Source organism: Diabrotica virgifera, chromosome 5, assembly GCF_917563875.1.
Source record: "Diabrotica virgifera virgifera chromosome 5, PGI_DIABVI_V3a".
Lineage (NCBI taxonomy): Eukaryota > Metazoa > Arthropoda > Insecta > Coleoptera > Chrysomelidae > Diabrotica > Diabrotica virgifera.
The window spans coordinates 174,081,969-174,097,560 of record NC_065447.1 but is presented as its reverse complement, the minus strand read 5'-3'; the positions used below and the strand labels follow the sequence as shown (position 1 = coordinate 174,097,560).

The window sequence follows — 15,592 nt, the reverse complement described above, 5'->3', positions numbered from 1 at the left end:
TAAAAACTTGTTTCTAAGTTGTTAAATTTTTAGTGCTGGTATCAACATACTTTAAGAAAGTATCCCATGTATGATTGGTCCATTGAGCAGAAGTGGATGTCTATTTTGTTACCAATGCTGATGGCATATGACAGTAAGTATTAATATTGCAAAAAAGTATATTAGCATTAATGTTGAAAAACAAATATTTAAAAACATTCTAAAATAATTAATACGTCGTCTTGATACTCAATCGCTGATATAGTAGGTAAACTCAGCTTGGAAATATTTTGACACAATTATTGTCGGGAACATACAAGGATTCCTACCACACTTTATTAATAACTGGATTAATTTATTTCTGGCACTTCTGGTGATTCTATCTCATTTCGGTGACATAAAAACAGTACTTCCGGTTGCAACCCTAAAACCGGAAATCTCAGGAAAAATGTATCCCCTCTAATACCATCTCTCGGTGTTAAGCTCTCATTCGACACCTCATTTTTCATTCTATCTGTTTTAATAACGGAGGAGTTATATTAGCGGGCAGACGGACGGACGGACAGACAGGTGTGTAACCGGAAGTATATATTTGTTCTGGTCTTGCTAAGGCGCGTTGAATAATATATCGCTTACACTTTTTCACGGATTTTAAAACAATGCTTCCGGTTACAAATCTAAAACCGGTCCGAGGTCAAATTTCTTACCAGCTTTATAAGCTCTCATTCTAGACCTCATTTGTCATTCTATCTAATCTATCTAATCAGCCTTAAACGCCCATTCCTGGGCATAGGCCTCCCCTGTTAATCTCCATTGGTCTCTATTCTGGGCGATCTGCATCCAGTCCTTTCCTGCCGTTCTCTTAGGTCGTCCGTCCATCTCATCTGAGGTCTTCCTCTTTTTATTTTCTGTTCCCATGGGCGCCAGTGTAGAATTCGCTTATCTTTCATATTTTTGCCTCAGTCTGTGGCCGGCGAAGTTCCATTTAAGTTTTGCAACCTGTCTTGATACATCGTTCACCTTTGTTTTTTCTCTGATCCATGAGTTTTTTTCCTGTCTTTAATACTGATACCCAGCATCTGTCTTTCCATTGCTGTGTTTTGGATATCCTGTCGATGCTTCTTTGTAAAACTCCATGTTTGTGAACCTTATTATGTGATAACTGGTAATATGCACTGGTTGAATACTTTCGTTTGCATATATTGAGGGTATTTTTATTTTTTAGAACATATTATGATAGTTTACCAAATGATGCCCATGTTAATCTAGTTCTATTTATTTTTTCTGTTTGATTGTCTCTGTTGAGCTTTATTACCTGTCCTAGATATATGTATTCTGCCACCTGCTCTAATTTATTCTGTTTGACAACTATTGTCATTCATACATATTGTCAAAAAACCGAAAGTCAGAGATAAAATTTCACAAGTTTAATATTATCCTTGGCTTATAAGATTTCATACGACACCTCATATGGCATTCAAAATGCCATAATGTCGGAGTTATTGCTAAAATTATATATTTATATGGCTATAATTGTTACAATAATAATTTGGGCGTTTCAATAAATTAGTATTGTTATGATTTTTATTAATTAAAGTCGCAATGTGTCGTATACAGGAAAAAGAATGAATTGAGATTTTAATGATATTAGCATATCGCACCTCCGCTCAAAGAGTGTCCATAACTCAAATTTTAAAATCGGTTTTATTGCACCAACAGTTTAATAAAACTATAAACTCCTATCTCACAAAGTGTCACGTCGATGGGTCAATTATTTATCGTTAGATGAGACTAGTGTCATTATACGAGTATCCAAAATCAACGACGCACCGAACACAAACAGTGTCACATATCGACTTGTGCAAGGCATTTGTCCATTTTTTTTTTGAAAGATGGCTTTGGCAGAGCCAATTAGCCAGACTTGTTTGTGATTGATTGCAGATTCATAGTCATAAATTTCTTATAAACATAAGTACATTCTACAATATTATTTTTATAGATACATTGGTACATTGTGTAGCTTTTTTTTATTTTTTTTTTAATTATTTTACTGTTTTTTTAATACATATTTTAATTTGTGCGAAACGCTTTTTTACTTCTTTTTTTATTTTTGTTTCTATTTTTTTTTTCTTTTTTTTATATATTATTTTTTTTTTAATTTTTTCAAACCACATTAACAAATTATGCCTATTATATTACGTTTACAACTTGTATTTACATAATTTAACATGTTTATAAATGAGATGAAGAATTTCCATATCATTTGTAAATATTAAAGTATTAAGGTTTATTGGGAAAAAACATTTTAAATCTTTTAATTCCTTATAAAGGTCGTTTATGTTATTTATGTTTAAATGACATTCTAATATGACATGTGTTAGATCTCCGATTTTGCCACAAGTACAATTGGGAGTATCTGACAAGCCGATTCTATGCATGTAATATGGCGTAAGAGCATGATTGGCTCTCAGCCGATTAATGGTCTTTATAAAATGTCTGTTATATTCTGTGTAAAACCATCTTTTTGAGAATATCCTAGGGTTACAATGAGCAAAATTTGAGCCAGTATTACATTCTCTATAATGCAATTGCCAATTATTTTTAAGTTTTTGTCTGCTAAAAGTATCAATATCTGAAGCTGGAATTAAATTTTTGTTTATTTTTTCTCCGATCACATAAGCTGATTTAGCAAAATTGTCAACTATTTCATTGCCTTTTATTCCCGAATGACCCTTAATCCGAGCAATTGTTACATTTACTCCTAATTGTATAATTTCAAACAGAGTTTTAAGTATATTCAATTCAATTTTCTCTAATAAGTAGGTATATCAAACATATTTGGCGGTAAATGTGAGTTTAAATAACATGTTTTAACCTTGTTAGAAATAGTATATTAAGTATGGAGAACGGTAAGGGTTTTATACCGATCGAAGACAATTGTTTGGAGGAGGAGCGGAGCGACGACTCCAATTAATGTCTGAGATCGGTTACCCTTAACGTTCGACATGCTTATAACGTTTTTTGCACGATTTATACGATTATAAATTATAAAATTAAACATTTTCGTCATATTGACTAGTTTCATTCATTTTATCAAGATAGATACTTTGGCTGTTAGGTAGTAACTAGGGTGCATAACAACAATGGAGAATTGAGTTTTTATTTAGTTGTCAATAATTTTAAGTACAATTTTGATTATTATAGATTAAAATATGAGCGAAAGTGAATTTGAAGAAATTGAACGGGCTTGGGAAGAAGGGTGTTCCGCAATTATTCCCGAAAAATCCAAAATCCGTTATCAACATACCTACCAAAGTTTTAAAAAATGGTGCGAAGGCAAGAATTTAAGAATCGAAGAAAAGTCTCTATTGGCATATTTCGTTCAAAGACATAATATGCAGTTGAAAGCTCCTGGAAGCCTCTGGGCAGAATATTCAATGATTAAATCCACCGTTTTTCTTTATGATGGCATTGATATTTCCAAGTTTTCAACTTTGATCGCGTATTTGAAGAGAAAAAATGTTGGCTATAGGCCTAAGAAAGCGAGCATTTTTACACGGGAGCAATTTGAAAAATTTCTGATGGAAGCACCGGATGAAGAATTTCTAGTTCACAAGGTAATATAAGCTAGTTTAGGTAAAAGAAATACTCTAATGAAGATTTTTTCATAATTTGTAGGTCGCAATGATATTGGGAATATCTGGTGCCTGCAGAAGAGAAGAATTATATAATATTACTATTAATGACATCCAACAAACCGATGGTTTAATGATTGTAAAAGTACCCAATACAAAAACGAACATCCAGCGTACTTTTACAGTCGTTAATAAACCAGACGATAAAATTCCATATGTAGAAATTCTGCAAAAATAAATTAAAATTAAGAGATTTTTTAACTCGACGGTAAGTGAATTACTTACCGTCGAGTTGGAGTACTTACCGTCGAGTTGGATTACTTACCGTCGAGTTGCTAGTAAATGTCACCTACTGACGTAAAATCTGTCACTGTAAACAGTCAAAAATGATCAATCGTGCAAAAATAATGTTTTTGTCATTGCACTGTAGTAAGGCGGAATTTGGCTTTTATACATAACTTCACTGTACTTTACCGTACTTAGATAACTTTCTGCCAAAGGTATAGATTTTTTAGTTCTCCAGTACCTATGAGTGAGGTCTAAAACTAATAGCTCATGTAGATCTTGAAGGTATTTACATTTTTTGGACAGAATTCGAGTTGTAAATTTATCACTGAGAAATTGGCGGCGTAAATGCAATGGAGGTTCCACTGCTTCATTTTCCATTATTTGGACTGGAGTGGATTTTAAATAACCTAGGCATAATCTTAAGCATTTATTTTTTTGAATTTCAAATTTATTTAGAAGTGTATTGGTCGCTGATCCAAATAAATGACAGCTATATTCGAGAATGGGTCTGATCATGTTACGGTAAAACATCAAAGCAATGTTTGGGTCTGCTCCCCAATTTGTTTTACAGAAAGCTCTTAAAATATTTATTGAGTTTTCTGATTTTTTTAACAATATGATGAATGTGATCTTTCCATGACAATTTCCTGTCTAGATAGGTACCAAGATACTTAACACAGCTTTTAATTGGAAAATTAAATTTTCCAACGTTAAGATTGCCTTGTGGAACTCTTTTTTGTAAAGTAACACCTCAGTTTTTGTGTCAGCAATTGTCCATCTAAGATGTGGATAAAGCGTCGTTTGTCGAGATAAGACAATACATAATATGTGATTACTTTATTCAAAACAATCTGCGTATGTTCTCAAGAAAAGTGACACATTTATCACTTATTTATCTTTCTTTTTGCAGTATTTTGTGTTTATTGTTGTTAATTGTATTTAAAGTTCATCTAGTATATCATTAAAAAGTATAAGTCTGTTAACCAGTTAATAATAATGTTATTATATTCTGTACTGCCAGTGTCACTTTTGATAAATAATATTTCGTAAATTTTTCGTTATTTTATCTGTATAGTGTCACAACTAAATTTTCTTTTAATATTGTTAATATCTTTAATACGCTATTTTTTAGAGCTTCAAAAACCATTGTAACTGACTAAGATAGTTATTATTCTAATTTTAATAGTTTTTAACTTAAACTCGAAAATGTTGCAGGACAAACTTTAAATGTCGTTTTCTCGAAACTTTGCTTTTTTGACTTATGACACTTTTGAGCAGATGTGCGATATGTTGATACACATAGAAGTTAACAAGAAACGTGTAATATGTTTAAATAATTCTTTATATACTAACCAAAATCCCATAACATGATCAACTGTTTAACGAAACCGATTCAGTAAAAGATTTATCCAAATCAGGGCCAGAAAAACTGCATCAACTGAAAACGAACCTTTAGATGTTTGTCCTAAAAGACGATCCAGACTTGAGTACTACGATTTCGCAAACATTCATAATGAAAATTTTACGTGAAAATAAATTCCATTATTTTATAAAATCCAAAATTTTTTCAAGAGTTGTCAGATGATGATTTCGATAGACGTGAAGAGTTTGTAGACATAATGATGGAAATATGTTACAATCAAAATGATCCAAATTTTTTAAGTAATGTTGTGTTTTGCGATGAGACCTCTTTTTTAACTAATGGAAACGTAAATCGGCATAATTGTAGATACTGGTCACGTAACATACTTTTTGAGTGTGTGGATACCACACACAGTGTCATGTTTACACAAAAAGAAGAAGAAGAAGGAATATCCGCAGGAGTCCCTCAAAGAACCTGAGACTCTTAGTATTTTAGATATATTGTTATTCATTTTTTCTTGTTTATTGAAATTTATTAATCAATAATGATGTTCAAAGTTAAGACGAAAATGTATATATCATGACATGTGTTTGTTGTTAACCACGTGAATAAAACAGGAGCATAAAAAAATGAACTAAAGAACGGTAGAGAGTATTAGTTTAAGTAATGAAGCTTAAAAAGGACAAAACCTCGCAATTTTTACAGAATGGATCGATTTGCTGGAAAATTTGAGAATAAGTTGTGGATAGTCCTAGGATCAAAATCTATATCATGCCGAAAGGCGCCTTTGCCATGGGGGTGGTTGCCACCCCATCTCGAGGGTGGAAATTTTTCATTATATTTTAGTCGCAAAAGTTGGTAAAAACATTCATTCTAAGCAAAAAACGTTCTATACATTTTTTTGATAAAATTAATAGTTTTCGATTTATTCGCTATCGAAAGTGTTAGTTTTATATAGAAAAAATCAATGTTTGTAATAAGTTTTCTGCTAATAACTCGAACAGTTTTCGTTTTATCAAAACAACTTTACTTAACAAAAATGTACCTTTGGAAAAAATAAACAAAACCGTTTTTTTTTTAATTTTCTTTAAGACCAATAGTAGTCGAGCTATACTTTATTATATGTTGGCTCTTCTTCGTCAAATGCTAAATATTGTAATTTCAAAGTCAAAATACGGGAAACCTTTGCATTTTTCGAGGACAACTTGTTCAAACTAATTTAAAGTACTTAAAAATATCTATCTTCACAAATAAAAAAAGTCTCTAGCTTAAAAATTAAGTGACTTGCAATGAAAAGAATGTCGGTCCCTATTTTTTTCAGCGAAAAAGTGATCGCAAACAACCCCCTAATCACCACTCTAATCATAATTATTCATTCACCTTATTCGGTCTTTTTTATTTATGTATTATTAATTGGTTCTAGAAGTATGACGGGCTTAGAATGATTAGTTTAAAAAAAAGGAACTTAAAAGCTAATAACAAATTTTTGTAGTTTGGAAAAAATGTCCTTTCCTTCAGAATAGCAAGATTAGCATCAGAGATGCGAAAAAATGATTATATATGAAATTTTAGCTTATTTAATTATAAAGAACCTGATTTGCAAAAATTTTTTCTACGGCAAAAATTGAGTGAGCTATTGACAATTATAACTTGTAATAATATGCTAAAACGCCCTTCACCAACCCTTTCAAAGTCACCTCTTTTTGTGACTGAGGATTTTAAGAATATATAATATTAATAGGCTTATAGATCTTGTAAAAAACTACAAAATTATTTTGTTACCAAACTTTCTAAGATAAAAAATAAAAAAGTTACGGTTAAAAAATCAATATATTTTTTTGAAAAAAAAAGGAATAAATCTAATTGGAAGCATAATAATGTAAGCGGTGTTTTTAGTCATTGATCTTATTGATTCTTATTTACTTGTGTATTATTAATATATTGTAAAAGTTTGACTGGCTTAGGATGATTAGTTAAAAAACAAGAATGTGTGTGTACTTTGTACGCACGTAAGAAGTTATACTTCTACTACATATTATCTGATTTTTAAGACAATACCAAAAATTTAAAAAAATAAAAGAATAAAACGCACACAAACACATTGAAAAATGCCACAAAGAAAAAATGATTTCTTTACGATAATAATTGTTGGCAAAAATTTTAAATACGCATTTTCTAAAAAAAAAATTATATAACAAATATTACAACAACAATTAACAAATTATATAACAAAAAATATTACAATCATAACATGCATAAAAAAATAAAAAAATAAAACTTGCATCGGGAATTGAACCCGTGAATTTCGTGGCGCTTTGATTCGTAATCGAAGCGTAGACTCACTCGTCCAATCCCACATTATTTATCATGTGGAAATATACGGTAACTGAACGTCTTACTGTTTGACAGTTGTTTTGAAAATTAAATTATGTAGTTTAAATTTTGTGGAAGAAAATATAAAAATATAACAAAACAGTAAGAAAACAATATATTAGATGAAGATTGGTAGAACTTTTGTTGGTAATCAAATTAAGTATGTAAATCAAAGCATTACATACCTACTAGATAAATAAATCTACGCCAAAAAATCATAATTTAAAAATAAAAATCGAACCTAATTTGGGATTTCTCTCCAAAAACCGCATTCTTGAGAAAATAAATGTAAGTATTTCAACCTAATCCAAATGTATAATTACAATATGATTATAATAAAAACTACTTACTAAATTAGAATGAGTTTTACTTGTATAAAATAGTACAAAAGTCCAAAAATATAGGTATATGAAAACTATTTAAAAAGGCAGTATAACTATTAACTAACTTTTGTTTGTTGTTTCTTTTCACACAAATTTTAAAACGCAACAACCATAAATAATCTAACTACAGTTGTGCCACAGCCGCCATATTGAATAATTTTTGACATGTCATTTGAACATCCAATCAGAACAAAGTTATAATGCGCATGCGCCCGGTCGCTAGGTTTTACCATATTATAAAAATTCACCCTCTATCGCCGGTAAAGAAGTATAACTTCAAAAACTGGAGGTAAAAGCGAATAACGAATTTTTGTTTGGTAAAAAATGCAATTTTCTTCAGAATAGAAAGATTAGCATTAGAGACACGAAAAAATGTTTTAATATAAAATTGTAGGTTATTTAATTCTAAAGAACCTTGTTTGAAAAAAAAAATTCTACGGCAAAAATTGAGTGAATCGTAAATGAGTACAGTCGAAAAACATTGATTTTTTCTATACAAAACTAACACTTTCGATAGCGAATAAATCAAAAACTATTCATTTTATCAAAAAAATTTATAGAACATTTTTTGCTTAGAATGAATGTTTTTATCAACTTTTGCAGTCAAAATATAATATAAAAATGTCCACCCCCGAGATGGGGTGGCAACCACCCCCATGGTAAAAGCGCCTTTTGGAATGATATAGATTTTGATCCTTGTACTATCCACTACTTATTCTCAAATTTTCAAGCAAATCGATCCATTCTGTAAAAATTGCGAGGTGAAAAGCTTTGGTTCCTGGCTTATATGGCCAGAGAAAAATATGTAATAAAATAATTGCAACAACAATCAATTAAAGCAAAAAATTAATAATTTGCTTGCCATAGAGATATATATGGAGTAAAAAAATAAATAGGAAAATGAAAGAAAAAATGCATATAAATTATTCACATTAACCCAGATATTACTACCGTCCTTTTAAAAGGCAGTGTAAATTATGCGTAATTTAGGTTAGTACAGCTACCAACTGATAGATGGCTCTAGATGGAGTGTTTTCAAGAGCCATCATTCGACAAGTTTGAACGATTTTAGTGCGCGCACATGCTGTAATTGTGAGGTTATCTGTGTAAATTGCCAGGTTTTGGACTACAAAATGGATGCTTATAATTGGAGGTAAGTCTAGAGTTAAAAAACTGTTATTTCACGGCATTGGCATGTGGATTATTGTATAATAGGGACTTATGTACGTATATTCTTGGCACGAATAGTTGTCACGTTGTTTCAAAGGTTCGCCGCTTGGGATTTCATTTTGTTCTTTTAAAAGGACGGTAGTAATTAGTACTACCAACGTGCGTATTGTTTCAGGAGGCCTCTCAAATTGCATGAGCTATTAGAAGAGCTTGATTCTGATGAAATCCCAGTCCCTCCAGATGGTTTGATCATATTTCCCCCAGAAAATGCCAATGATGATGTCACCGATTGCGACTCCGGCGATAAAGAACTAACTACAATAAATAATTTACCGGGTAGTCAGTTGAGAAACGATGTAGAACTTGTTTTTGACAACGCGACTGAATTACCACAAGATTCTGTGAATTCCAGCCTACCAGAAGAAGATTCGGATGATGACAATATACCATTGGCTTTGTTTCTTTCCAAGGAAAAGCTGCCCCATCAATTAGAGAAGAGAATATCTGCACACTGGATTCAAGGAGACTTGTATCAACACCCTGATTGTACTTACTGGAAAACTCAATTTGAACCGAAAATGACTCAGTCGCCGATGGAAATTTTCAATTTGTTTTTTGATGATGAAGTCATCAATTTGGTTACCGAATACACTAACATCTACGCAGGACAAAGAAATCTTTTGAACGACATTACTCAAAATGAGATTCGATGTTTTATAGGCGTTCTTGTATTGAGTGGTTATGTGGTTGTGCCGAAAAGGTACATGTACTGGGAAAATCGTGACGATTCGCATAACGCAATGGTGGTAGCTGCTATATCTAGGGATAGATTTTCCCACATAATGAAAGTTTTGCATGTTTGCAATAACTTGTCATTAGATAAATTTGATAGATTTGCCAAGATGCGACCCCTGTTCGACGTAATAAACAAAAAATTTATACAATTTTCCCCTTTAGAACAACATCACAGCATAGATGAGGCAATGGTTCCGTATTTTGGTCGCCATCCCACAAAACAATTCATCAGGGGAAAACCAATCCGTTGGGGGTACAAAATGTGGGTAGGAGCCCTTCGTCTGGGATACATAGTTTGGTTTTCTCCTTACCAAGGTAATTCCACTACAATACCTGAACAATATAAAGTCCTTGGATTGGGTGCATCAGTAGTTCTATCCTATGCAGACAGATTGAATGAAGTATGGCCTCAAAGGCGATTCCATCTTATTTTTGATAATTATTTTACTTCTATTCATTTACTGCATGAGCTAAAACAAAGAGGCATATTTGGTACAGGCACTGTAAGGGAAAATCGCACCATGAAATGCCCTTTACCCTGTTCATCTATTATGAAAAAAACTGAACGTGGTAAATACGAGTATCGTCTTGATAAAAATACAGGAATAGTGGTTTGCCGCTGGCATGATAATAATATCGTTTCTATTGCTTCCAATTTTGTACCAGTAATGCCTTGCTTCTCTGTAAAGAGATTTTCACAAGCAGAGAAAAAACATATTCAAGTTCCTCAACCAAATATTGTTAGAATATACAACAACTTCATGGGCGGCGTTGATCGCAGTGACCAGAACATCAGTTTATATCGAGTGTCCATAAGAGGAAAGAAATGGTATTTTCCCCTTTTTGCTCATTGCGTTGATATGGCTATTCAAAATGCGTGGCAGATTCACAAAACTCAAGACGGTAAACTGGATCAACTTGAATTTAGAAGATCTATTGCAACTAATATTTTGGAAACTTTTAAAAAAGAAACAAAACGCGGACCTTCTAAGCGGAATTCGAATTCGGTAGCCAATTCAAGATATGACGGTATTAACCACTTGGTTCTTTATCAAGAAAAGCAATCGCGATGTGGATATTGTCACAAAAAAGTCCAGTTTTTGTGTGAAAAGTGCAAAATACCTTTACATCCAAAATTTTGTTTTAAATCCTTTCATTCTTTGTAAATTGATACTAATAAAATATATATGATATCTGGTACCGTATATTACTACCGTCCTTTTAAAAGAACATGTCAAAACTTGACAGGTATCGTCATAAAAAAATATATGATTGTGTTTTTGGTTATATGCTATAATTTCCATGAAAATTCGAAATTAATTCAAAATGTTAACAATAAAAGTTTCAGTAATATCTGGGTTAAGTGAAAATTTTGATCTAATCACTTTCAATGCCACCACTTCACTAATTTGTATAATATATTTTTATGTTATAATTACTTATTCCTTTTTTAGACCCAGTATTTCCAATGTCTTTCCTGATAGACTCGTGGATTCCCGGCATGATCGACGCCATTGCTCAAGCTACATTCCTGTGTGCGTTGCTTTTGTTCTGGCTGTGCATTTATCACGGGCTAAGACAGGTGAGCTCATTAACAAGCTTTGCATGCATTAAGTATAATTGTGTTTACTCTCGCCATAATGTGCTTAGGTCGTTGAAAGTGCAAATTACGTTTGCACAAAGTTCTTCCATAATTTACATATATGTTAATAGTTAATGAAAATGTAGAATCGTATGTTAGTTTTAACTTAATATTCTTAATGATAATAGGTTTCATAAACATGAGTAAATTTTTTGATAAACATTTAGAGCTGGAATGTCGCTAAACATCGTAGCAGTTTGTAACTCTCAGATTAGGATCGCTAGCTTCAAGGTTTACAACTATAAAAGTTTATACGACCTCTAAGAACAGATTTTAGGAGCAGAAAATCACTTCCACTTTATTTTTAATGGTAGGGGAGCCCAAGCGGGGATTTTTGCAGTTACACGAGCGCGTCAGATTATTACATGGGGAGAAACCTTGTACCCTGAAAATGTACCTCTACCATATATTGGCTCGTAACGCAGGGGAGTTCGTTAAGGGGAGGCCGAAAAAAATCTATCCTTAGAAAAACTCGAAATCGTCAGATTAGGATAAGGTAAGTTAAGTACATGCAAAAGAGTGTATATTTCAAAAATCTGACGATTTGAGCGAGGCGTAAGGAAATGGGTGAGTCCCAAAGTTTCACAAGAAAAAAATGAATATTTCGCGAAATAAATGACAGATAGAAAAACTGAAAAATACGTGCTCAATATTTTTCAAAAATCTATCGAACGATACCAAACACGGCTTCCTACGGAGAGGGGTAAATTTAAAATTTTAAATACGAATCCCGCGATATTTCGCGAAATGAACATCAGATCGAAAAACTGAAAAATACACTTATTCAATATTTTTAAAAAATCTATCGAATGGCACCAAACACGACCCCCCACGGAGGTGGAGTGAAGAGTTACTTTAAAATATTAAATGGGAGCCCCCATTTTTTATTGCAGATTTGGATTCCTTACGTAAAAATAAGTAACTTTTATTCGAGACATTTTTTCGAATTATGGATAGATGGCGCTATAGTCTAAAAAAACGATTGTTGGAAATGGAAAATTACATTAAAAAAATGGAAAGTCCCCCACTTTATGGAAAACTGTATTTATCTTTTTTTGGTTTTAGGACCTACTCTTCACAACCCAATAGGTCCTCATAACTCTTGAGTGACTGCACATTTAACATACTTTGCTCCCCTACCATAACAATAAGATACTGTTGAATGCTCGAATATATGAATTTCACAAAAAGGAAGGTATCGAGCACAGTTATTTATTAAATCTTACCGAAGTACTTTTGCCATCAGAGCATCTTCAGGGGCATCTAAAATAAGCCAAAAAACGCTCTTGTATTAACTCGACAAGAGCTCGAAGCTGATGTATCATGTACCTGCTCAAAGGTAAAGTTATCGACGGTGATGTTCTAACTGACTCTGTCTCTGCTTCTGTCTCTTTATTTTATTTTCATTGATTAGGAGCCCCATTTTCTCTGCTTCTTCTCGAGCCTGACGAAATTCCCCTTCATCCTTAATGTGGTGTTTCCTATTTGTAGGACGTTGTAGATCCATTTCGTCAAAAACAACTATTCAGCACATACTGGAATGTCATTTACTTAAAATCTATATAAATGACCTACATTGGAGTCTAATGATTAGACAAAGGAAAAACATTGTAAAATAAATTAATTGGGGCTACATTATTGGCAATGTCAGGAGTTAAAATATATGATAGAATAAATATCTTGTGGCTCCTACACACATCGGCAGACGCGTCCGCGGACGGCATCTGCGGATGCATCGGCAGATGTATAGATGGGGTAATTTGATCGTTTGTTGTTTATATTATATCACGTCGGCGAACGCGTCTGCGAAATATCCGATTGTTGTCGGTTTTTGCAGCACAGATCAAAGAGTTTCGGTGCGAACATCCGATACCTCTCCACACATCTGAACTCTGACCTCTACGACGCAGTAGTTTTCGCAGTGAATTCAAAGTAGATATTGCGTTTATCGAGAATTAACACATATTGAACGATTTACAGATGTGTACAGTACAGATGTGTGGTCAGCTCGTGATGATACATCGGCAGATGCATCCGCAGAGGCATCTGTCGATGTGTAGAGGATGCATAAGAAACAGGGACCATTCTATCTCCTGACATTGTCAATAATGTAGCCCTTAAATAATTATTTTAAACCGTTTGTTTTTTGTCTGATGTATTCCAGGATGCGCTGATAGCTTTATTTTTGGAAGTAAGTCTACAACGTTATGAATTTTATGACATATCAGCTGCGCGCTATTGCCGAAGTATTTTTTACTTTTTTTTTGGCATAACTTACAAGCCCACTTAAATAAAATAGAAAAATGGTTAAAAAAATGGAAACTAAAAGCTAATGAAACAAAATCGACCCACATGACATTTAACATGCGAAGAGAGAGCTGTTCACCAGTATAAACAACAAACAATTATTACAAGTAGATACAACCAAATACCTGGGCATACATCTAGATAAAAGACTAACATGGAGAAAACACATCTTCACCAAAAGAAAGCAACTTGGACTCAAACTTCAACAAATGTACTGGATTCTGGGTAGACATTCAAGACTGTCAATTGAAAATAAATTAGTGGTATACAAAGCCATACTTAAACCCATATGGACCTATGGCATACAGCTATGGGGCTCAGCCAGCAACTCTAACTTGGAAATCATACAACGTTTTCAAATAAGGCATTAAGAACCATAGTAAACGCTCCATGGTACGTCCCCAACGCAATAATAGAGAGAGACCTGAAAGTTCCCAGCATCAAAGAAGAAATCAGCAAATACAGTGAAAAGTATGAAGAAAGACTTAGTGCGCATCCAAATGATTTCGCGAGTGAATTATTAAACACGGAGGGTGAAGTTCGCAGACTTAAGCGTTATAAACCAACTGACTTATTAAATAGATTTTAGATAAATTAGAACTATTTTAAGTTTTACTTTATTTTACTAGTAGTACTATCTATACATTTGTTGATAATTTAGAAAGGAAAGTTTTCATTGGAATTCTTACCTACATGTCATAGCCTAAGAAAGTCATAACTTTAACTGATTGTTCCTAACGGAACAGATTGTTAAATAAATTGGAGTAATAAAAAAAAACGTCGGTGGACGGGTCTGTGAAATATCCGATTGTTGTCAGTTTTTGCAGCACATATCAAAGGGTTTCGGTGCGAACATCTGATACCTCTCCACACATCTGAACTCTGACCTCTACGACGCACGCATTAGTTTTCGCAGTGAATTCAAAGTAGATATTATTGCGTCTCTCGAGAATTAACACAGACTGAACGATTTACAGATGTGTACAGTACAGATGTGTGGTCAGCTCGTGATGATACATCGGCAGATGCATCCGCAGACGCGTCTGTCGATGTGTAGAGGATGCATAAGATAAGAAACAGGGGCCATTCTTTCTCCTGACATTGTCAATAATGTAGCCCTTAAATAATTATTTTAAACCGTTTGTTTTTTGTCTGGTGTATTCCAGGATGCGCTGGATAGCTTCATTTTTGAAAGTAAGTCTACAACGTTACGAGTTTTATGGCATATCGGCTGCGCGCTATTGCCGAAGTATTTTTTACTTTTTTTCTATCACTACAATATTTTGGCTTATTTCAGATGTCCCTGAAGATGCTCTGAGGACAAAATACTTATGTAAGATTTAATAAAATAAATAACTGCTCGATATCTGCCTTTTATTTGTAAAATTTTTATAACAAGTAAGAACCAAAATTGGCGGCATTAGATACTCTATGACCTTTATCTTCAAGAGAGGTTTATAATGTTTAAAAAACACAGTTTTTTTATCAAAAATAAATAATAAAATTGACCTGCGGAGTGCACAGTCAGCGTAGTCATGTTTGTGGGGAGTACCTAATCTCTTTTCGTTGTATTTTGTAATATAATCTGGGTGATCTGGGGTAGCGCAAAAAAACAAAAATATTACGTAATTTATTTTTTATAATTATGATTACTTTG

The 15,592-nt window shown here is 33.0% G+C and overlaps 1 protein-coding gene and 1 long non-coding RNA gene across 2 annotated transcripts in view; both read left to right on the top strand.

The window, feature by feature from the left end:
• The window catches only part of LOC126885216 (transmembrane protein 181), a 97,453-nt gene that overhangs the window by 57,025 nt on the left and 24,836 nt on the right, over positions 1–15,592 (top strand). Inside the window, exons 8-9 of the mRNA XM_050651670.1 lie at positions 34–133; positions 11,441–11,568. Coding sequence (XP_050507627.1) covers positions 34–133; positions 11,441–11,568 — 228 coding nt within the window. The remainder of the gene's footprint in view (positions 1–33; positions 134–11,440; positions 11,569–15,592) is intronic.
• On the top strand, positions 14,824–15,299 carry LOC126885217 (uncharacterized). The gene is made up of 2 exons (XR_007698333.1): positions 14,824–15,129; positions 15,233–15,299. It is a non-coding gene; the product is annotated as an uncharacterized LOC126885217 (long non-coding RNA).